Below are 24,407 nucleotides of genomic sequence, written 5' to 3' on the forward strand. Positions count from 1 at the left end.
TACCTATAGAACTTAAGCCCACTTTAAGCTAATTAGTTCCCCTCTTCACTCAAATTAGCCTTAATTCTGCAGAAACCACTGCTGGACCCCACCACTAGGGTAGCTTGCCTGACCAACCTGCAGTGGTTCTCCTTCCTCTCTGAAAGACTGAGGGACAGGATTGTAACACTTTCAAGACATTGGTAAATTTTACTGAATACTGGAAAACAAATATTTATTGCAGTATTTATGTATTGCCCTTCTCAGCTTCAAGATGGCCTACATAGGCAAGCTGAACATAAGCACCATTTTTCAATGAGGTTTTAACATATTGTTCCATAAGAAAATGTTATAGAACCCTCCATTTTCTCAGGTGTTTCCCTTCATAGTGCAATCTTATACTGGCTGCCAAACCTTGCATCCTCCAAGCTCTTGAGGCAGCTTCAGACTAGTTTTCCAGATGTTGTCATAAGAACATAAAAACAGTCCCACTGGATCAGGCCATAGGCCCATCTAGTCCAGCTTCCTGTATCTCACAGCGGCCCACCAAATGCCCCAGGGAGCACACCATATAACAAGAGACCTCATTCTGGCGCCCTCCCTTTATCCAATTTGCCAAGCCTCCTACTGCAGTTTGTTGTACTGCAGTTGTGGTCTTGGTGCTAGTCAGCAGCAGTCCAGGGGTTCTGTGAGTACCATCAGTGGTACCTATACCACAGGTTGAGAAACACTGTTCTACCCTGCTCCAGCTGTGTCTGGGCTGGGAAAGGATTAACCTGCTATTGGAACAGATCCCAGGTTGGAAATATTGTTCTGAAGTGCCCCTACCACATCCTCCTATTTTGTTGCAGCTGTTTCAGTTAGAGGCCAATCCTATGCATAACTACTCAGAAGTAAGTAGGCAACAGCTTACTTGCATGCAGGTGCAGATAGGATTGCAGCCTTATTCATAGCCCCTTATTCTTCCGGCTTTTGCACAGTCCTTTTTCAACCAGTGAAGAGCAAGGTAGAAATGCCTTCACTTTCCTGCGAGCCCTATCCACACCCACCTGCAAGTGGGGGGTGGATCCGGTATTTGCAGTTGGGGAGGGCCATAAGCCCTACCTTACCTCCAGAGCCCAGGTCAACTAGCCAGGTAGACCTGAGCTCCGGGTTGAATTTTGGCCTCTGTGGCTGAGTAGACCTGGGCTCCCATCCTGACTGCCCTCTGGAGGTGCCTCTTCTGGGTGGGTAGAGCTGGGCTCCCTCCAGACCTGCCGGCTAGACCCAGCCGTCAACGCCCAGCCCAGTGGGTGCTGCCCAGCCTGGAGGGCCGCTCTGAGGGACCCACAAGAACAAACCGCCGCTCGAGGCGCATGCGCATAGAGCCGTCTTACCGTCGCGCGCTCAGCGAGCGCACGCGCAAGATGTACCTCAGCCAGAGCGCGCGAGCGAAATGCGGCTCTTCATCCACGACCCCCCCTCAGCGCGCGCATGCGCAAGAGGCGCCTCACCCTCTGCGCCGTCAGCGAACGAACGAGAGGGGTGTGGCTGCCGCTCGTGTACGTGAGCGTCACGTGACACTCTGGCGGGCTCTTCGGAAGCTGGAGGTAGAGAAGCGCCTCAGCGGGCCCTGAGGGGAAGCGGCGGCGGCGGCGGCGGCTGGTGGGTGGGGGCGCTGTGGGTCGCTCGCCCTCTGTGGGGCGGGGGGCTTCCAACCGCCACCTTCAGGGAAGTGGCTGAGCAGAGACGGGGCAGAAGGGGGCTGGGCCGGTGGCGCGCGGCCTCCCTGTGTGTGGAGGGGGGCGGCTGGGAGGCCTCATCTGGGTGGCGGGGGGGTGCCCCTGGGGGGGCAGCTGCCCCTGTCAGCGCTGTGGGGCTTTGTTTCCTGTGGGGGGGGGGATGGCAAGGGAGCCATGACAGGACCTGGGGAGGGCAGAGCCTCCCCAGCAGGGCAGGGGAGGGCAGAGCCTCCCCACCGGAGTCCTTTGAAACGCGCCGCCGTGTGAGACACCTAAGCACCCCTAACCCACGCGCTCTGCGTGTGGGTTGGGGGTGCTTGGGTGCCTCACACTGCGGCGCGTTTCAAAGGACTCAGGTGGGGAGGCCCTGCCCTCCCCTGCCTCCCCACCCACTACACATCCCTAGTATGAAAGGGAGCCTTAAAACTAGTACACTGTTTCTCAACCAGTGGTACTACCCCCAGCGGTGCTTGAGATGGTGTCTGGTGGTACTCGCAGGACCCCTGGACCCCCACCGCCCGGCAGCAAGACCAGGAACGCAACACAACAAACAGCAGTAGGAAGCTTGGTAGGCAGCACCCTTTTCTATGCTCAAAAAAAGCTCCCCATCCACCCTGTGCCTCTAACTGTTGCTTGCTTAGTCGCATCTGGAGCAGGGTAGAACAGCATTTCTCAACCAGTGGTACTTGAGGTGGTGTCTGATACTACTTGCAGAACCCCTGGACTGCTGCTGCCTGGCAGTATGACCAGGAATGCAATGCAAGAAACAGTGGTAGGAGGCTTGGCTCTGTAGGCAGATCTCCAAAGTACACTTTTCTATACTTGAAAGAGCCCTCATGTTCACCCTGAGCCTCTTACTGCTGTTTGCCACGTCGCGTCTGGCCTCCCAACCCAGAGGTAATGGTAACTGGTGCTGGTCGCCACTTCTGATGGTACTTTGAAAAGGTGATCCATGTGAGGTAGTACAGCAGGGCATCAACATTGAGAAACACTGAAGTGGTGGATCTAATTCCTCTGTTATGTTTTACAGTGGCACTGAATACTTCGCGCAATGGCTATGCAACTGCAGTGTGATACAAGTGCGGACCTGTCAACAGATGAGGAAAGCTTTGGCCCTCAACCCATTGCACGGCTGGAGGTATGTGGTCAGTGACTGCTGTAGTGACAGCCTGGAAAAAAGTTCTCATGGTAGTCATATGTATGGCTTTTAAGATACAACAGTGGTTCTCAAACTGTGGGTCAGAACCCACTAGGTGTGTCAAGAGCCAATTTCAGGTGGGTCACCATTCATTTCAGGGTGTATTTTATTTTTAATATTTTAGACTTGATACTACCATGGTATGTGACTGCATTTGGGGAAATGTTTCATATCTGTACCTTGAACAGGCTGCTATATATGTGCTTTTAACCATGATAGTCAATGGGGCTTTCTCCTGGGTAAGTGTGGATAGGATTGCAGCCTTGGGGATGTTTGGGGAATTGTTTAAACAGGTCAGCACTGTTAGGGTTCTTTTGTTTTAAATAAACTTTTAAACTTACATTTATTGTAAACTTTTAATTTACTTACTTCATGTAAGTAAATTGTAAGGGGGGTTTTAAAAATTTTAATGCTTGGTGATGTCACTTCTGGCCTTGACATCACTTCCAGTGGGTCCCAACAGTTTTTCATTCTAAAAAGTGGGTACTGGCGCTAAAAAGTTTGAGAACCACTGATTCATGTTTGGTAGGGGTCTTCAAAGCCATCTAGTCCAACCTCTTGCTTTAGAGAGGATTTTTTTTCTGCTTCAGATGTCTGCTTCAGACATCCCCAAAAGACCTCCAGTGAGGGTGACCTATCATTTTCCTTGGTGATTGGTTCACTTGTTGAACTGCTTTTACTGTTAAGAAATTATTCCTCATATTCAACTAAAAATGCTCCTCCTGCAGTTTAAGTTGCTGTGGGTAGCATCTTAATCTATGGGGAACGTGTAAAAAAGGCACTTTCACCACCATGAATTTGTTCCTAAATACATATCTAGAATTAAAGTTTGAAGTAACCCTAATACTTGGTTACTGTGGGTTTTATATTGTGCTAATGAAAAATTCAGTGATACTGTGATTTTATTTTTAATAAAATAAAATGTTAAACCTGTTTTATGTTGCTGATAGTGGGTGGCATAAGACAAGCTGCAGTCTGAGGAAGAAAGATACTATGTTTCTATCAATTGGTTTTGTTTTTATAGATCAATCTGTGAAAAAATTAACATGCAGAAGTTTTAGCATCAAGTATATTCTAATCTCAATGCAATTTCATCTTGCTAAGATTTCTTGGAAATAATGGCAGAAAATTATTGAAATATGTGTTTACTAAAATCTAGTGATCAAACTAATTTTAATTTTTAAAATACAGAAAAAAGCATATTCATATAGTTCAACACTTCAGTGCTATACAAAACACTGTAAGCGATGAAAAAAGAAAAAATAATTGCACCAAAATAAAATAGTAGCAATACCCTTTCATAAAGTCATGTGATAGAAATTTTTTAAATAAGAAGCAAGAAGTTCTGATTAACAGTGAATGCAGTTATTATAAAATTGTAGAAGTGTAGAAAAGAAGCCCAAGTTTGAAAGAAAAAGTTTAGTGATTGTATCCTTTGTACACAAAGTTAGAGGAACACAATGTGTCAAGCATACTAAAACCATAGTACTGGAACAGACTGTGACTTTATTTCAGCAATTAAAATTACAGGCATTGCAGGAGTTAACAAGGCACAAATGAACAGCTTTTGTTCTTTCCTGACGTACCTATCTATACAGCCTAGAAATAAAACGTGATTGAGATCAGCCTAGTTCTTAAGCGTGCTTATACAGTTGCCTCTTGTCTTACTTGAGGGTTATGTTCCTGAGTCAGCGTGTAAAGCTAAAATTGTTTATATTCAAAAATCTTGAAAATTCCTTGCATCTAGAAAAAATGTATTGTCTCTTTAAAAATTACAAGCGATAGCAGGAACTGAGACCAGTTGGCTTCATTCTTCCATCTTGCAGGCATGTATTAGAAAGTGGAATGGTGGGCCAAATCACCTGTGCTTTATAAACTGTTTTTGTTTGTTTTTTGTTCTTGTTTTCATTTGCCAAGTGCATCTATATATGCATTAAGTATCCTTTTCAGCTGATATAATGTAGACAGTGTAGTTAATGAGCTCTGAATTGAAGTATGATTGTATGTAAGTTTGAACAAGTTTGAACACTTCAAGTTTTACACTAAATATTTCATTTTAAATAACTATATTTTCTTCCCTGTAGCAATGTGGCATTAATGCAAATGATGTGAAGAAGTTAGAAGAAGCTGGATTTCATACTGTTGAAGCTGTTGCTTATGCACCAAAGAAAGAATTGCTTAATATTAAAGGCATCAGTGAAGCCAAAGCTGACAAAATCCTGGTAAATCATATTTGAAAGTTAAGGTGAAAATATGTGATAATTACATGGCTGTATGTCTGTTCATTACAATGAAAGATATTCATTGTCTTTTTTTTCCAAATTTAGGAATTTTTTCCAAATTTAATATGCTTTGAAGATAGTATTACAATAGTGTGAAAGTTTACAATATTACAATAGTGTGAAAGTGAACTAAAGTGAAGCTTTTGGGGGGCTGCCACAGGGTATGGAGCATTTCTCCATAAGTAGAGCATTTCTCCACAAGCAGAACATTTCTACCTGCTTTTGGTTAGCTACTTCAGAGCCCAATCCTGAGCTCTTAGAGCCGGTCCACTGCCGGTGTCGAGTGTTGCAAATGTACCATAAGGCACATCTGTAGCCCTCAGCACCGGTGCTAGCTAAGTGCTGGCTGGTGCTGGGCTAGTGCCAGTGGACCGCTGCTGCTCCATGGTCACCTGAACCACTGGGCAGTGGGGAGGTGTGGGGAGAGGCAGGGAGAAGGCGTTCTGGGGCAGGGAGGAGGCGTGCCAGGGGAGGGTGCAGGAGGGAGGCAGGACTGGAGGAGCTTCGCTCCTCCGCATCCAAAGATTCCATGTCAGGCCACAGGCCCGACACAGAGGCTCTTGATTCTATGGCAGCCCAAGGGTTGCTGCAGAATTGATTAGCCCGATTGAGGGGCTACTTGCCATACCTGGGGGAAGGACAAAAGTCCCCTTTCCCCGAGGAACTGCCAGTGGTTGCCCTGTTGCACGCAGGGTGCCATGACAGTCCTGGCACAACGGGCAGCTCAGGATTGGGCTGCCCGCCTGGCAAAGATCCCTGTTATTTTGTACTTCCAATAAACAGTGGCTTTTCTAAGCATATACAGTGGGCCCTTTGTATCCATAGGGGATCCATTTCCAATAGATATCAAATTCCACAGATAATGAACTCGGGGGGGGGGGTGTTCTGGCAAACCTGAAGTGCATTTCAGAAGTGGGGTGGGGGGGTTTTGTGGTGCAGGGAGAAGGCCTCCCAGCCCTTCCAGTCACAGATATGGAGGGCCCATTGTACCTTTGCTGGGAATGCAGGCTTGTTCTAACATTGATTCCTTTGAACTTACTACTCTTCTCAGGCAGAAGCAGCAAAATTGGTTCCAATGGGCTTCACCACAGCAACAGAGTTTCATCAGCGGAGGTCAGAGATAATTCAGATCACCACTGGGTCCAAAGAACTTGATAAGCTCCTTCAAGGTGCACATCTTGCTTTGTTGTTCTTGTATTTACATAATAAATACAAATCCAAGTTTGCTGGCAAGGGAGGGAATTTTTTGACATGATAGTGTCAAGAGGGCTTTTATTTTGAAATCACACAGTCTTTTAATGTTTAATTCAGGATTAAGGAAAAGATCCTGGAGTTCTTGACAACTCTGTCGCTATGCCATGAAAACATTTAATCTTTTATTCATGTACATCATATTCCAAAGGGAAGTTATATAGTTAACGTCATTCAGTAAAGAAGCATATAAAGAGTAGCCGTACGTAGATCTTTATATCGTTGTTGACATGGGGCTATGTTTTTTTCATAATGGTAACCTGATGTAACGAACTTGCTGTATCCTTCCATTGTCCAGCTTATGTCCATTGCATATCTTGTGCCCAAGACCTGTTGTCCCTTAAAACACAATCCTGTTTATCTTTACTTCGAGCTATGTCCTATTGTGTTTAGAGAGGGTTACTCCCTGGGGGGGGGGGGCGTGTGTATGTATAAGGTTTTTAATTTTATTTTGCTTATGTTATGATTTTATATTCACCATTTTGGTTGTCATCTTGAAAGCATAAAGAAGGTACATAAATGTTCAAGAATACATATGATTGAAGTGATCTTGAAATCTGTTGCATTTCTTGTGTAGGAGGAATAGAAACTGGGTCTATAACAGAGATGTTTGGAGAATTCCGCACAGGAAAAACTCAGTTGTGCCACACATTGGCAGTAACCTGTCAGGTAAGTAACTGAAACTCAAATTCATATCAAGTACTGTGTTGCACATGCAAAACTGTGGATCATTCAGTGCTGGGTATTTGAACAAAATGAGGGCTCCTCCTCATGCTTGAAAAGTGTAGGTACTGAGAGTTGAACTAGATGATTGGTAGAACTGTGTGTGAAATTGTGATCATTGCTGAACAGCTGCAAAGAGGAAAGGGGTGCAAGAATATTCACCCCTTCCTCCTGCTATCTCCTCCCCCGTCACCCCTTTTCATAGTGACATGGAAAATGCACCCAAAAATCTAGCTGATTTGCTGTAAAACATGTTTTACTTTTAGGGTGACTTGTGATCTTATATCCCCTCCCTCCTTTCCTTTTACCTGTCAGCCTGAACAAGCTTTGCCGTATGAGTTACAGTCTAATCATTTGGTTCTTTTCTCTCCAAAATGTTAGTTCCTTATTCTTATCTGCGTTCCTTTTTCTGGATGACCCTGCATCAGTGCTTAGTAATGGAAAAAGTTAACGTTGTATGCACATTATAGAAAGGCACAATCACCTTTAATCTTACCATAAATCAAACTACTACTGTTACAATCTGGCTTTCTTTTGCTTTGTTTTTTTAGCTTCCTATTGATCGAGGTGGTGGAGAAGGGAAGGCTATGTATATTGACACTGAGGGCACCTTTCGTCCTGAACGTTTGCTTGCTGTGGCTGAGAGGTTGGTAATTGTATTCAGGAAAATTATCCTTGGTCCTGTATGCAGAGTGGTCCAGAAAGTTGTGTAGCAATAGCACCACCTACTGACTATTGGTGAAATAGAATCACTTCTCAGTACTGACACTGTAGTAAACAAGAATGCCACTGAAAATGTTTGTTGTTGGTTTTTAGTCAGGTTAGATTAAAAGCAGGAATAGTAAGTATTGCACAAGTTTTTTATTATTATAACTCTACTAATTCTGCAAGTCTAGGTGAATGTTCGTAGAGCTGAACAAAAAGTTAAGTACAAGAGATGGTGTTGTGTATGGAATTGCTTTGGTCAGAAATCCTCATCTACAACACAGCTTATGGCATTGTCTACCCCGGTTATTAAATCAACAAGAAAAATATTATCTAGCTGCATAATGCGCAGTTTGGTGAGAAGTTGTTGGAAGATGGATAGGGAGGGGAAATTAAACACTAATATTGTGTGCAACAAATTTGAAGGCTATATGCTACATGGAAATTTTCCTTGCTTAAAAATTACTTTATCCAGAGTGTAATGTAATATAAAAGGGCAAGGGAGAAGGCATTACTCTTCTTAGTTCAAGATGTAACATTTTCTTAGAATCCTTAGACAAGGATTGTACTGTATTGCCTGCCATTTTTGTTCAAAACAGAATCAGATGATCTGTCATTTGCTATATTTCCATAGGTATGGCTTATCTGGGAGTGATGTCCTGGATAATGTGGCATATGCACGAGGATTTAACACGGACCATCAAACCCAACTCCTTTACCAAGCATCTGCTATGATGACAGAATCAAGGTAACAGACTAGCACAGCCAGAAGAGAATTCATCCTTTAATAAACAAGATATTTGTTTGACTAGGTACACAGCTCAGCAGTTGCATTGTTTATTCATTGTTTGTAAATATAGAAAGAAAAAACATTAAAGCATCTTTGGTTTATTTCACTAAAGCAGCTCTGATGACAAGACTGAAAAAGCCAGTTATCACTACATTGGGTTAACCTGTTTTCAGCAGTGTTTTTTACTCTGAGAAAATTCTCAGTTTTTGAAAATGTTTAGAGAAGGGTTAAATAATTTCAGGCCTGATTTATGTAGCATTTATGGGGGGGGGGAATGGCATTAATGTGTGAGGTACTAGAAGATTAAATACGTATTTAAGGACTTAACTGAACGTATTCCTAGACACACAAGGCTTATTCAGAAAAGAAGTAATTCATGTAATTATTCAGCATGAGTGTTCCCATAGATAACTGGTCACAGTAACTGACTGATATAGTTGAGCCCACATGTTTCTTCTGCTCTGACCCAACTCTGCAATGATCTTGAAGAGTTGACTGGTTAAGACCAGGTTCAAACATGTCTGGACAATTCATAAGCTTTGCATGGCGGAGAAGGAGCACTAGTGTCTATTTCTTGACTGCATCACGTGTGAGCCAAGCGCTCTACACAAAACATTCAAGAGCCCAGACCTATCCAGCACAGGAGTAGCAGCGCCAAACGACTACCGCTGAATCCTGTGCTAGATTTGTGCAAGCTTGTCGTCCCTCAGGGTAAGGGAACATTCCTGCATTCAAGGAGGCCTCTGCCAGTCCCCCTGCCTTTTCCACCTTCCCTCAGCCCAGGAATGCCTCCTCCACGCCCCCACGCTGCTCTGCACTTACCTGGTCTTCGCCAGCGACCAGGGCTCCAACTGCAGAATCAACGAGGTAGTGCAGGCCTCTCTGTGGTGCTGTTTACTCCCTGGAAGGTGCAAACATTGCTTATGGCATGTTTGCAACTCCCAGCGCTGGCACTGCAGCCGCAGAGATGGCACTAGGGCAGCAGAGGATCAGACTGCCCATTGTTCAGCCTCACAAAAGAACCATCACAAGAACTTGTTGCCTCTTAAAATTCATCAGAGGAGGGATGATGGACAGTTGCCCAGCATGGATTATTAGTCACTGTCATGAGCATGTGCCTAATGGTAGCATTTAATGAATATGGAACCAAGTCAGTAAAAAGAACAGGATGGAGCACTTTGGCTCAACATGTGAACCCATAGGTTTCTGCCCATTTATGGTTTTGGGTACAGAGAGCAATTGGCTATATCCTAGCTTCGAGGCTACCTAATTCACCTGTTCAGTTAAACTGGCCAAAATATTTATTCAAAACTCTCCATAGCCTCTTGACTTTCATATCCCTTTACACTCCAGTCTGTGACCTTCAGTATTGCCTCTCCACCATCTTCAACCATCCAAAAGTCTTCTGGTCCCTCAAGCAACTCCACCCTTTCTCCTTGCTGCTCCATGTGTAGAACTGCTCCCCAATCCCATCTGTAAACCCATCTTTTCTAGGAAGCCTTTGACACTATGCCTCAATCCCTGTTCTTTCTTAAGTAAAACCAAATGAATTGGCTTTCCCTGTTTCCTCTGCCTGCATTCCTTTCCCTCTTTCTGTTATCTCTCCTGTGTCACTTTCTAGATTGCAAGCTCCTTTGGGCAGTGACCTGTATTTTTTACCTTGTGTAACGTGCCATGTACAGTGATGGCACTATACATAATTAAATGGTAGTCCTTGCACAAAACCAAGAACAATCATTTTAGGCCAGGATTAGCAAAGAATGCAAAGAATGTTCATCTGTCTTTTTTCAGATATGCTTTGTTGATAGTGGACAGTGCCACAGCTCTTTACAGGACAGATTATTCTGGCCGAGGTGAACTCTCAGCTAGGCAGATGCATTTGGCCAGATTTCTGCGCATGCTGCTTCGCCTTGCAGATGAGGTAAGCTGTTACTAGGAACTTGTCATTTGCAGTGTTCTTCAGTTAGCCTAGGAATGAATATGACTGTTGTAAACCCTTGTATGGAGGAAAGTGACAGATCATCTGCAAGTCTGCTATTTTTCATTGTCATTTATGACAGACAGTTAATCATATGCCTTTTCTGTGGTAGTTTGGTGTGGCAGTAGTGATCACAAACCAGGTGGTAGCACAAGTAGATGGAGCTGCAATGTTTGCTGCAGATCCCAAGAAGCCTATTGGAGGAAATATCATTGCACATGCTTCAACAACCAGGTAAGCTAGTAGATCAGTGTTTTTTCATTTGCACAGACTGTAGGCTGCCATTTCACTAACTAGAAATTCTTAAGACTTGAGTTTTCAATGTGGAAACTTAATAATATGTTGCCTATTTTCCTTGCTTAAAATTTAAAAGGGGAGCTCTGCAGACACTTGTGCAGGGCTCCTCACACCCCTGAGAGGCTCTGGTAAGTGCAGCCAAGCCCCTGCAGCCCCCTGAGCGGCGCAATCCTGGGGATCGTGCTACTGCCTCCTTGCTGCTCCCACCCCTTAAGGGGACAGAGGCCAGGGCCCACAGGCTGGGGCATCATGATGCCCCAGTTTGAAAAGCCCTGCTTTAAGGTCATGAAGACACTAAATAGCACTTGCAAAGTTCATTATTACCAGGGTGAACTGGTGGAAGGCATTCATGACAATTTAATCATGAGTATGCATACAATCATTATAAGGATTTACTGTGTATGTATCTAATGTTGAGGTGAGAGGATTTTCATGCACTACACTAGTATATGCTGACTATAATTAGCTTGCTTAAAAAATATTCATGATTTAGTTCTCATGAAATGGGACTGCTGACCAGGGACACTTGGAGCAGTTGGACTGATTGCAATAGATCACTAGAATAATCTGATGATCCACATGACTGGGCTTAGGTACCATTATTACATCATATAAGACTCTACTTGCAAAGTAAAATTGCTGTACTGCATATGACTGAATAAACATACAAGCTTTTGAACAACCACACGCCTGGCCATGTGTGGTAAGAATTGCCTCAATTTTCTCTTCTAGCCCTAAAGAACATTTGGTTCTTCAAGGACAGAAGGCTTTTCATCAGGTGGTTTTCTGTTTTCCAAGAAAGGGAAAGAACAGCCCTGAGTCATGGCTTCAGTATGTTGTGAAGTCTGTAAACCAGGGTTCACTGGGCTTGTAGCCTCCTGAGCATTCCTGCATGTTTCTGAGCTGGGAATTATAACAGGGCAACCTTCTTTTCTGCTTCTGAAAGTATGGAGTCAGGTGAGACTGACAGTTGTATGGCTCTTCCCATGCATTCTGAGGCCAAAGCTGGGGAAGCGAGACCTGCTCCCCTAGTGTAGTTCTGTGACAAGTCAGGTCCACTCCTTCCAAATCTGTTAAAGGTGGCAGGTTGGGTGGAAAGGAGGGCAAAAGCCAGACAAGTGGTGCTGCAGATGCATGACTCCCCACAGTATTTTTTTTTATAGTGCTGTATTTAGAGGAAGTTCGCTTAATTCGCAAAGAGTTTTTCTCTGTATTGCAAATGCCATTGTCACAGCAAATGTGCAGCAGCTCTGAGTGTGAGAAACTCCAGCCATCTCCCCAAATTTGGAAATCAGAAAGTAGAAGGGTTTGTCACCGCAGTTGCAGTGTGTTTTGGAAGTGTTTGTACTGTGCTTTTGAGGCAAACTCTGGTGACAATCCACTCTCCTCCCCTTCCAGCTATGAAGAAGGGAGCCTGGGACTTGTCATTCTGGTGCTTCCAAGGCACAGAAAATGCCTTGGAAATTCAGTACCAAAACAGGTCCCAGCCCTACCTTCTCGCTTGGAGTTGGAAGCAAGGCGAGAAATGTGGTTTTGTAACAGGATAAATGGGTGAAAGCATTTTTGTAATAACATTCTCCCCCTTTTAAATGCATTTGAGGTTTTCCATGTGCCTATTCCTCTGTAGGCGTGAGGAATTGGTGCTGCAGAGTAGAGAAGGCTTGAAGGAAGAGAGCAAAGAATGGGGATGAACCCCACAAATTCAACTGGGAGTCCTTGTGTGTTGATGGCACCTACTTGCCTTCTCACCCAGGAAGAGGGTCCTGCAGGAGTTGCTTCCTTCCAACCTTGTCCTCTTGCTAACCTGCCCATTTTTCTTCATGTCTGGTAATTGAGGGGAGAGGGAGGAAGTATAAATTTAGAAATAACAAAATGGAAGCTGTATTATAACTTTATTTGATTTATTAACAGTCCTAATTTGAGCAAGCACATTTTTCCTTTTCAGGCTATACTTGAGGAAAGGACGGGGTGAAACCAGGATATGCAAGATTTATGACTCACCGTGCCTTCCTGAAGCAGAGGCCATGTTTGCTATAAATGCTGATGGAGTAGGGGATGCTAAAGACTGAAGAACCCAACTCAGTGTGTTCAATTTGCAATAACAGTATCCGGTCCATACGATCCACTTGCTGATAACTCTCCTGTGATTGCTGGAAGAAGCTGCCATAAAGTAGTTATACGTGGACTGAACATCTGATTCTTCTTGGGAGAAGTTTTCTATCCCCTGTGGATGTTGCCGCACTCAACTAAAACAAAACACTGAAGGACTGTTTGCTGATGCAAATCTCTTAATATTGATTGCTACATTATATCCTTCCATTGTTTAATAGGATAATGTGGTGATAACTCCGAGCTATGCAAAGTTCACAGATGCAGTATGTAAAACACTGAATGCTTCCTTGATTTTATTATTGACAACATAAAATGGAACAATTTGTATATTATCTAAAGAAACTAGGACCATATTTGACTGTTCTAAAGTTCAGACAGCTGTCAGTTCAGATGGAAGACTTTCGGTTGAACTAGTGAGCAGAAAATTTGTTTGAACTGATGACTACAATTCCAGAACAGAAACTTGTTGAAACTTTATTTTTCTTGATCTATTTGCACAGCAGTAAATGGAGACATGTCAGCTGGCTTTCTTGCTAGGGTAAACAAAGACTAGACATTTTTATGAAAGTATAGTTGAGATGAGGTGTACAGCAAACCATATCTTCTACTTTGTAAATACTTCCTAGAAAATTTATGCTAACATTTAAGATTGATTAAAGTTAGTCTTACACCTAGTTGCTGGCTGTAGAGATTGCTGCCTTTTGTGTTCTTTCTTATATTTGTTACTCTTAGACAAATATGAAAATGAAGGGAAGTAAAGAAGGGTCATGGCAGAGGACTTATATATATCCTGGATTAGTCATGTTCTGGACTAAAAATCTGAATTCTGGGTAAATTATGTAAACCAACAAATGTTTCATTTGCATGTTTTGAGCCACAGTGTTTGCTACTTGCACGCTTGGAGAATTCTCACAGCACAGAGTGATGAAGAGGAAGAAAAAGACAAGCCAGAAGAGGACCTAACAGAGGAAACAAGGCTGCAGCCACATCTAACATTCCCTCTGGGCTTTAAACATGCAGTGCAGATTCAGATTTTGTCTGCAAGAATGAAACTTCTTTTAAAATGAACAGAGGTGACTTGATCACAAAGATGTTTCACAAAATGTGTAACACAAATCTTGTATAGTTACATGGAAGAGCACTGTGTGTTCCACCTTCTCATATTTTTCTACAGGGAAATAATTCAATGATAGCTGCAGATGTAGAATTTTGACATGTTCTCAGACTTACACCTGATCATTTATAGCTGGTGAAACTCCTGAGCTTGTCTACAACCTCTAGAATAGCCTCATATCTGACCATACCTCTGACTGAGGCCTTCTTCTGCACCACAGTGGAAACAAATTGCTTATAGCATGGGCAAAAGCAATACACAGCACTTCTTGGTTTATTGTTAAGAATATTTATATCCTGCTCTTCAACAAAAAACATTCAAAGTGTGTTACAGAACATCAGTTCTCCTTTGATCTCTTCTAAAATATGACCTGCAAAAGTGTATTATAGCCAGTGTGCATCTGCATGGGATATTTTTTTAGGGGTCAAATTTTTTCATTAAGCACATCAGATCCCAGCTAGCCCAATAGTTTCCACATCTTAATGTGTATCTGTAACTGCTGGGGAAGGTAATCAGGGGCCAAGCACAGGCAGTATTGTTTCTGCACCATGGTATGCCTACCTTTGCGTGCGCGCGGGGCGGGGGGGGGCTTCTGGCCTATGCTCCAATTTAGGGGCTTTCAATCACATGCAAGAAATGTTCCATTTTCAGAAGGAAATGCTATCTTTTCAGAAGGTGCATTCTCATGCACAATGGTAATCTAAGACCAGCTCCCATACTGGGAAAAAAGACTACACAATATACAGTTAGTGTTCGTTTCTAAGTGACAGTTCACGTACTCAAGATCGTCGCAATGCAATCTAAACTAAGATTAACTTGTAAGTTTAGCGATGATAATTTGAAATGCCGATTAAAAGCAAAGTAAGAAAAGTCTGAAGAAGTTGAGCAAATCAAAACTCCGTGCACTGAGCATGAGTTGACAACTGTAGGGGAGACTTGGCCTGCAGTTGCCTAAACTGAGCCAAACAGCTTCAGTACACTAGTCTAGTTACCAGTCACGAACACCTTGTTGCCACTCTTTGGAGGTCTAACACATCTGTTGTATATATCCAGGAGAACTGGCAACACCACAGATTCAACAATTAACATGTTGTACAAAAATTAAAATGCTGCCTAATATACATGAGATGTAGAGGAACCACAGAGCCTTTGGAACTATGCCAGGCTCTTAGTTGGAGGAACAAATGGGTAGTCTTGTGCTCTTGAGAAATCTGTTCTCGCATTTCTGGAAAGAAAAATCACATCTTGTAACAAGTTTGCGGGCAAAGAGTTGGCTGAATTTGTCACTGTGTGTGGCCAGAGAAGTCTAGTTCCTTGCCCAGCTTTCAGAAGCATATGTTAATTTTTTCCATATGTGGATGTAATTGTAAACATATAGAGCCTAATAATTCATACCATCAATCTTTTAATTTTGCTAATAATTTGGTGCAAGCAGTTGCTTAATACATCAATTAGAGTTGCATATGCCTCAAGGTAATCCTACCCAGGCTGTAATCATGGACTATATTTTATAAAAGCCTATCTTGGTTCTCCACACTTTCTATTGGCAGGTGTCCTGTAGATGAAATAACTGTACATTGCTCTGAGTCCAAATCATGTTACTAATACAATCTGTTAAGCATTTTTCTTTGCTTAGTAGGACAGGAAAAGTATGAGATTGGTATCTGCATGGGACATTGTGAGAGGGGCTTAATTGTGTTGCACGGTTTGAGCTGTCATTGCAAAGACAATCCGTGTCCTATTTTCCTCCATTCTGATCATGGTAGTTTATTTCATAACCTGACATTCTTTGAAGTACTGAGTCAAATATAGCAAATGATTGAGAAAAACTGTTGTCCAATCTTTAGTATAGCTCATACAGTTAAGGAAAAGATGTCTGTGTATCAGTAAAAATGAGGTGGCTGCCCAATGCAAATAACACAGGCCAACACACATTTTGTTTTGGTTGCACCAATTCCTGGGTATATTTGGGGTGCCAATCCCAAAAATGGCATCCCTTTTGCCCTATCACATCTAGTTTTGGAGATATAGTATAGCCTCTTTAGTGAATGGCTTGCAGCTTCCTCATGAGGAAGCCTACACCATAGCTTCCTCATGAGGAAGCTGCTTGAACCATTCACTAATGAGACTATAGCTCCAACACTAGACAGGGCAAAACAGATGCCATTTTTGGAATTGGCACCCCAAATTCATATCAAACCACCATAAAGTTTGGAAAAAAACTTTTCTAACCCTCAATTTTGTAGGCCTGTGTAATTAATTGGAATCTTTCCACACATCAAGCAAGGGCTGATTTTGGATATCAACATCAAAGAGGTTGTTAGAGTTCAGCTGTCAAATCATGAGTATGTAACTATATACATATAAACTACAGGAACTCAGCTTATAAAATGCAGGTTATCAAAATGGAGTCAAAAATTACATACTACTTTGGCTGTTGAATATTAACAAACTAAATGTCAAACGCTAGGCAAAGCCAAGCAGCTGTCAAATACTGCTAATCATAAGAATCTCAAATATGTGACAGATTTCAACCACAGCCTGTGCAGCAGGTCTTGAGGAATATTTATGGATTAATATTAAAATTAATTTAATTAATATTAATTTAATTAATATTAAAATTAATTTCAGTTCTCTATTTAAGCTGTAAGTCACCTATGTACAGATTATGGATATGTACAGTAAAGTAGAAGTACTAAGTAACTTGGTGCACTTTTTGTTTTGTTTTGTTACATTGCTCTGAAGTGTCACATTTTCATCTGTTCTTCCATCGAGATATGTTTTAACCTCACAACAGCCCTGTGAGGTGGATCAGGCTGAGAGGTGGTAGCCTGTCCAAAGAGCCCATAAGTCATCCAAACCTAGGTTTTCCACCTCCAATTGCTACCTTGCACTCTACACCACATCTCCTGGCATCTAGAAATGTGCATGTGGATATAATCTGTTTGAAATAATGTGCTAACTATGCTCTGAAAGGGATTAAATGTGGAGCTGAAGGCTTATGGTTGGAGAGAGCTTCCCATAGCTAGAATGTTTGGTCCTGACACTTAGGGCTATCTGGGAGTCTGCATCAGGGGCATACAGCATAATCCTGTCTACTCAGAAGTAAGTCCTAGTCAATTCAATGGGGATTACTCCCTTGTAGGTATGTAGAGGACTGCAGGCTTAGCACATCACTCCAAGTTCCGGTCACCCTGCTCTTTTGAGGAATGGGGCAGCTTTCCCTTCAACCCTCTGCTTCCTCCACTCTTGTGGGTGGAAAACAAGGAGTTAAGAGGAGCCTGTCACAAGGTGGAAGCTGGCTGGAAGGGAGAAGGAAGGCAGTCACGCAATGAAAACACCGCCTGCTCAAAGGCGGCAGGGTTCTCACGCATTGCCGTGTAATGCTGCCATCTATCTTGTCACGGTCCAGGCTCTCCTGTCAGCATTAATCCACACCGACAGTGGATTAATCTTCCCCTCACACACACTCCCCTCCCAAGGGTGAGCCTGGATTCGGAGCATGGAGAGGGTGGTCTGTTCTTTGGCCAAGAAGTCTCCGCTCCTCTGGCTCACACCCGTTGTGGAATAACAGCTAGTTATGAACAGCAGTGATTATGTCTCAATTTTGCATGCCAGAAGGAACTTTTTCATTTCAGTTCCTTCTTTTTTGCTGGCAAGACACCCTGACAGTGCTCCTTCCCTTCCTCGCTCCACCAGCACACAAACACTGAAGAGAATTTACTGCAGGAATGGAAGGCCCATTATATTCAAGGTGGTCACCTTGTTCCATCAGAGCAGGTTGTTTGAACTGGGGATGGGACTACTCTGTCATTCCATGGGTAGTGTTTGGGCAAAGTATTTCAGTATTTGCCTGGTGGAGCTAAATGGGAGCGTATACAGGACACCTTTGTACACTGGCCAGGACGGAAAGTCTCCTCTCCACTTTGTTGAAAGGTGCTATATAAATATCCTAAACAAACTACTTACGAGAGTTCACCAATAAAACCATTAGAGCAATGTTACAACAGTATCTATCTTGAGGCAGAAGCAAATGTTTTTGAGCCCAGACTGGAGAAGGTTAGTGAAATACTGCAGCAAATCCACCGGCTGTGAATCTGGAAAAAATGGGGCTACTTAATTGGAAAATGAAACTGAAAATACCCTTATAAACAGCTAGTGCAAGTATTAAATGATCCTACTAAACTGGGGGTAAGGAGTGTGAATTTTATTAAGGCCTTCTCTATCTTTTTGCCCATAATTCAAGCACCTCTTTGGACTAAAAGTGTTTGTATTAGAAATCTAAACAGGCTGATGCCTCACTTACTGTTAAGTTTTTCTGTAGCCTTTCTGGTTGTGCTGTAGCTTTTTGAAGTTTGCATCAACCTTGAGCACTTAGGAGGTTTATGACAGACAAAAGTCCCCATTTCTTTATTCATAATTCAAGGTGAATGCTACACCGTGCCAAGTTACAATGAAAGTCTACTCGTCAGGCTAATGGATCTTTTACAAGCTACTGCGGTCATGGGTGAGAGGACGTTCAGTGGCGAGGTGGGGAGTGGGGAAAAGAGGACAGGTAAGGAGTTCAGGTTTGGTTAGTAGAGGAGAAGCAGTTTACCAGAGGTAATGTGAAAGCACAGAGAAGGCAGCGCACTCTCTGCAGGAGAATCCAAGAGTACAAGCCTCTCATTCACCTCCCTATGACTTGCTGAAATGCAGCTGCTTGCCTGGCCTCATTCCTAAAAAGGCAATTGTAAGGCTGTCCTTAAAGTACATTGGTCATGATTCACAGGAGCAGGTGCACAATGGAAAGTTGTACGCATTGAGCAGAGTAAGAACAACTGAAGAGCAAAAGCTCCCTGCACATCATTCAGTGGCCAAGCAGGGCAAGAGTGGGGCAAATGGATGACCCAGACAAAATCTACAGGCTGCTTCCATGCTCCTGCATCTGAGCAAATGCCTAGTGTGCAAATTCCAGGCGGAGATGGAAGAGGTCACAGGACATGAGGCTGGCCAGGGTGGTGTAGTGGTCTGGGAGGTGGACTTAGACCTCGAAGATCCAGATTCAAATCTCCCCTCAGCCATGAAGCTTCCTGGCTGAGCTTGGGCTAGTCACGTTCTCTCAGCCTCACAGGGTTGTTGTGAGGGCAAAAGGAAGGGGTTAGCGGTGTACACTGCCCTGAGCTCTTTAGAGGAAGGAAGGTATAAAAATGTGAAAAATAAAATAAATAAACCCCCTTCTCCTCCCCGCCCACCCCAGCTGACATCTAAATATCTCCAAATTGCCCCAAGGAAGGCAATGAGGCTACACCCGTGCTTGAATCATACCACTAGTTGCTGAATGTGCCTTCTCTGCATTGCACATCCTGCTTTTGAGCACTGAGTAAGCCTGAAACATGTGGAAAACTCTTCCCATTCACCGCTTATGGTCACTAGGGCATGGCAATAAGTTCCACTTCAGGCAATGGGACTTTATTTTACATTAAATGTATCTTTACAACAATGCTTTCATGCACTTCAGCCCTAATTTACATGACTTAACAGGCGGGCAAGAGTATCTATGACTATGGGGGTTGAACTAGATGACCTATTTGGCCCCTTCCAACTCTATGATTCTAATGCAATTATTTCTAATGACTGTATACAGTATGTGCTGCATTGCTATTCTTGCTGCAAGAAAGGTGGGAGATACATTAATGTAGTGAAATGCCTTTAGTTTTTAAGATAGGCAGTGAAATTGGTTCAGGTTTTTTTGACCACACACACACCCAAAAAAGGAAGGAATTGGGGCTTGTGGCTAAATCCCCACCAAGACCTAGAAGAAAATATACAATACTTGAGAAGAGATTGTGCAACAGGTGAGAACTGGAATCCACCAGAGTGAAGAATTTATCCCCACTGGATGTTCTCTAGCTCTAGTGTTTAGTCAGGGAATTGCCTGCCTGCCTCACTCAGCACTGCTGCATAGACAGCAAAAAAAGTCATGAAAATCCTCCAAACATTACCTGAAACTTCAGTGTTTTTAACTTGTTAAATGTCAGCGGCTCTTTGGGTCGTCAGTGGAGTGGAAAATTCATCCATAATGGGGATGAAAGAGTCACGGAATCCTATCCATCCAATTACACAGTTCATTTATGATCCTGGCTGAATGACTGAACTGCATGCAACAGGGAAGAGAACAAGAAGCTACATGAGTGGAAAAGGAACTATTCCAGCTGAAAAAGAGCTTTATCACACCATCATCTCTCAGTTCTGTTGAGTTACCAAATGTATGCTAAGATTGGATAGTAAAGGCATGTACAGAGGAATTCTCAGAAGATCCCTTCAAATGTGACATTTCTCTTTCCTTAGAGGCTTCCCAAAGTTCAGCATCTCTCAGAAGCATTGCACCAACTTTTATGGGACGACACTGGGAATCCCATGCAATAGCAAGTATAACAGAGACATTTTTTTTTAAATTGAAGTTGGAGGGCAGCTTCTTCTATCTATGACAACATTACATTCTTCTTCCTTTCAATCCAGGAGTATCCAGTACAATTCCTAGCACACACTAGCTTTATGGAAATACCAGACACGTACTTTGTGTCCTGCCGATCTGGTACTGATTCTGGCTCTAAAGGAAGACAAACTATGTTTGTGTCAGATTGTGTTGTATTCAGTTCTTATTAAATGCCTGCTCTCTCAGTCAGAACACTTCCATCCTCCCTGACTCTTCCCAGTCTTCTCCCATTAGAAAAGGAGGAAACTGCACTGCGGGATAGCAAACATTAAAGTCCGCCTGACGCCTGAAGCTGCTTAAATCTCACAGAGGAACTTCTGGTTGCTTACAGCATGCAACAGCCAGAAGAATAAAGGTGGAGCCGTGGGACTGAGGGTCAAAACGGTAGACTATGCTAACTCTACGAGGTCAATGCCAGGTAGAGAGAGCTCATCTTAAAAAGTCCTCCAAGTCGCATGCAACATCTCCCAAATCTATACAAAAGTGCAGCGGTTCTCAATCTGTAGGTCACAATTCACCAAGTGTGTTGCAAGCTGATTTTTGGTGGATCACAAAAATGCTTTTGCCAGAACCTCTATTTTGCAGTTTTTGGGTTGTCCCTTTTGATTAGGGGTAGGAGGTGTGGCCTGGAGGTTGAACTGTTGCCCTGCCTGAAAATGCTAAGCAGGCCCAGCCTTGGATGGTAGATCAGTAGTCACTGATGGAGCTTGCAGAGGAATGTGCAACGTGTGGAATGTGGTGTAATAAGCTGACAAGAGACAGTTCAAGTCTTGAGAACTGGCCAAGGTGTGATCTGTGGCTGCCTGTGAAGGCTCAGAAGGTGTAAGAGTGCAGCCAGGATGATTACCACTTGCTGAAAGAGAGACATCTGGAGAAATTGAGGGGTTTATGAATTGTATATAAAACAATAATGGTAAAAACCTCATTTGAAAAAATGGGGTTTATGAACTGCCAGCCAAAGTAAACTGCCTTGTGTCTTGAGAAAGGCAGTACAAAAATCCCTTAAATAAAATACAAAATTTAAAAATGGTTTAAATAAAGAAACTGTTAAGAGATCTGACTTTTTCTGTCTCAAGAGGGTGCCATTTCAAGAAGCAAAAATCCAGGCACCCCACTGATGGCTGGAGCAGGGGGAGGATTTGAACTTGGATCTCCCTATCCAGCCTCCCAACCATTGCAACAAGGAGGACAAAGCCTCACATTGTCTATATTTAACAGAATTACTAGTGCCTGGATCTCAGTCAGCCAAAAATTCTTTATTATCTAAAATGACTATAGGTTTTGTTCTAAACCTCAGTTGACCAGGCTAGTTGAGATCCAGACTTTAATGTGCTTGACGTTTTACTACCTAAATAGCAGACAGAGAGGTGGAAGCTGATCCAGCTTGGGCCTACAGCATGAGGTGAACTCTTTGGCCTAGCCATGATCCCATCTCTGGATCAGGCCCCACTGCTGCCTGAAGGAGTTGCCCTTCAGGGCCAAATAGCAGCCATGAGGTGTGTGGGATCTAAATTGGTTCCTGGTGGGGCAAAGAGTTAAAACCCTCCTGATCCAGAAGGGGCTCCGTGCGGCTGCTATTTAGATAATAAACATTAATCATGTTATTAATGCAACATGTAGCCTGGCCCTGAGAGTGCAAATTCCAGATTATTTGGCTGCAAGAGAATGTACCGGACGGTATTTTCCTTCTGCATTAAACGCACATGTCATATATTTTATATTACATATAACTAATAATTGAGCCTTATAGGAGCCTTATGTTCCAAACTGCAAAGAGACAGTCTGGCACAGTTTCAATTTACTCACCATATGCTTGTTCGTGTTGGTTCAGAGCCACATTGTTTCATTATCTGCACACTTGGGAGCAGGTTTAAAAGAACACTATTTTTTTTTCTAAAGGATGTGTATATTTATATAACCTACTGCTTAAAGCAAGTCTGTATTTCTTTCTTTTTTTAAACTTCCAGTATTAAACACAAGTTATCTGGGGTGAATCACACTGAATACAAATGGAGTTTTTAGACGTGTTTCAAGGAACGACTATATCTTGATTTAACTTTATATACAGCTTTATAAATACCTGTAACTTAGGGCCCAATTCTATTTGGCCCTAGTGCTGACACTGTTTACAGCACTCTCCAAGTAGGGAGCGCTGGCACTGGGCCAATGCCAGTGGCAGTACAGGTTTTGATGGGGGGGAGAAGGCATTCTTGGGCAGGGAGAGCAAGGCAGGAGAAGTAACTGGCCTGGATGGGAGTGGGACTGGCAGAGACCTGGCAAAAAGTCAGCACAGACTCGAGTACAGTGGCGTAGCTAATGATCGTGTAGCCCGGTGCCAAGTTCAAAATGTTGCCTTGGAAGTGATGTCACAATCGGAAGTGACATCACACCTGGGCTTTTTAAAAGGTGAAAATTGGGAGGAACCAACCTCCTTCCCCCAGCTCTGCTGCCTCACCCAAGTCAATGGCATAGCTAAGGCATATATCTGCTACCTAAGGCCAAAGATTTTGTCATAGCCCTGCATGACAAAATCAAATTTAATTAATTAAATAAATAGTTATTGGTTCCATGCTGTATCATAACAACATCTCATTTACACTCAGAACAATCAGTCTCACAGGTCAGTTTGGAGTTCAGCAAATCCACTTTTTGTTCCACAAGGCAGTTGTGTTTTCATTTTCTGGTTAATTGGCCATAACCTTTGATAGAATACAGATATTCCAGTGCAATTTGTTGTACTGCATACAGCATTAAATTACCTTTCCAATGATATATAACAAGATGGTATTGTTCATACATACCAAGATTTTCACAATTTTGGTCACTAGTGTCAAGCTCAGCGTGTTGCCCCCCTAAAGCTTGATGCCCAGTGCAACTGCTACCCTCTGCACCCCCTTAGCTATGCCACTGCTCAGGTAGCCCCATTGTGGGGCCTGTGCCCTTACTCCAGGGAAGGGGATGGAAGTCTCCTTCCCTGGGGAAACCTCTAGTGGCCTCTGTGGGGCCACCAGATACAGCGGTTGCCATTTTGGTGCTGCTGCACCCAGCAGCTCCGCTGAGGATAGGATTGGGCTGCCCAATATAAAGTTTTATAAACAGATAATTGGATAAATGGAAATAGTCTTGAGTCCTTAGTTCACAGCCCTACCACCTGTCAATGAATGATACATATGAAGATCCCTATGCTGATGACATTTGCACAAACAATGACTAAACAGGGAGAGAGTTTCTCCCCATTCCAGAGTTTTAATCATGAGAAGATATTCTCCACGCATTTAGTGTTTGACTCTGCAGGCAACTGCTGAAGGCAAGGAGAGTGGGGAGCAGGAGTCACTTAGAAGTGCAGGGCCGGTGCTGTCATTAGGCTAACTAGGCAGCTGCCTAAGGCACAGAGCTCAGAAGGGCACAGTACCGACCTGTGAGGGGCACCATTTCATACAGATTAGTTTCTTAATGTAAAAAATGCAAATAATATTATTTATGTTTAGATAAATACTACAACAGTACTATGGAACAGAATTACAAAGCTTTATGAAAAATGTCTATTTCAGTTAGCCATGCCTAGCAAAATAGCCTGGCACCAGTCCCAATATGAGCACCAGCAGTGGGGGGGAAGGGCTAGCATGTGGGTCTAGAGCAGGGATCTCCAAACCACGGCCCAGGGACCCGATGCGACCCACAACCAGCCTCTATTCGGCCAGCAGCCAGCCTCTGATCCCCTGAGAGCCTCTGGCCCAGTTGACCAAACACAATTGGAGTTGTGCTTCTGGAGTGGGGGA

At 43.3% G+C, this 24,407-nt stretch overlaps 1 protein-coding gene across 1 annotated transcript; it reads left to right on the forward strand.

Moving 5' to 3' along the window:
- The first annotated feature begins 1,507 nt into the window (after positions 1-1,507).
- RAD51 (RAD51 recombinase) lies at positions 1,508-13,651 on the forward strand. The gene is made up of 10 exons (XM_066633606.1): positions 1,508-1,568; positions 2,731-2,838; positions 4,983-5,120; positions 6,232-6,349; positions 7,009-7,100; positions 7,706-7,800; positions 8,494-8,607; positions 10,441-10,570; positions 10,740-10,861; positions 12,870-13,651. Exons 2-10 carry the CDS (start codon positions 2,752-2,754, stop codon positions 12,991-12,993), a joined length of 1,020 nt encoding a protein of 339 aa, XP_066489703.1. The 5' UTR covers positions 1,508-1,568; positions 2,731-2,751; the 3' UTR covers positions 12,994-13,651.
- Positions 13,652-24,407: the final 10,756 nt, after the last annotated feature.

This window comes from Tiliqua scincoides, chromosome 1, assembly GCF_035046505.1.
Source record: "Tiliqua scincoides isolate rTilSci1 chromosome 1, rTilSci1.hap2, whole genome shotgun sequence".
Taxonomy (NCBI): Eukaryota; Metazoa; Chordata; class Lepidosauria; order Squamata; family Scincidae; genus Tiliqua; species Tiliqua scincoides.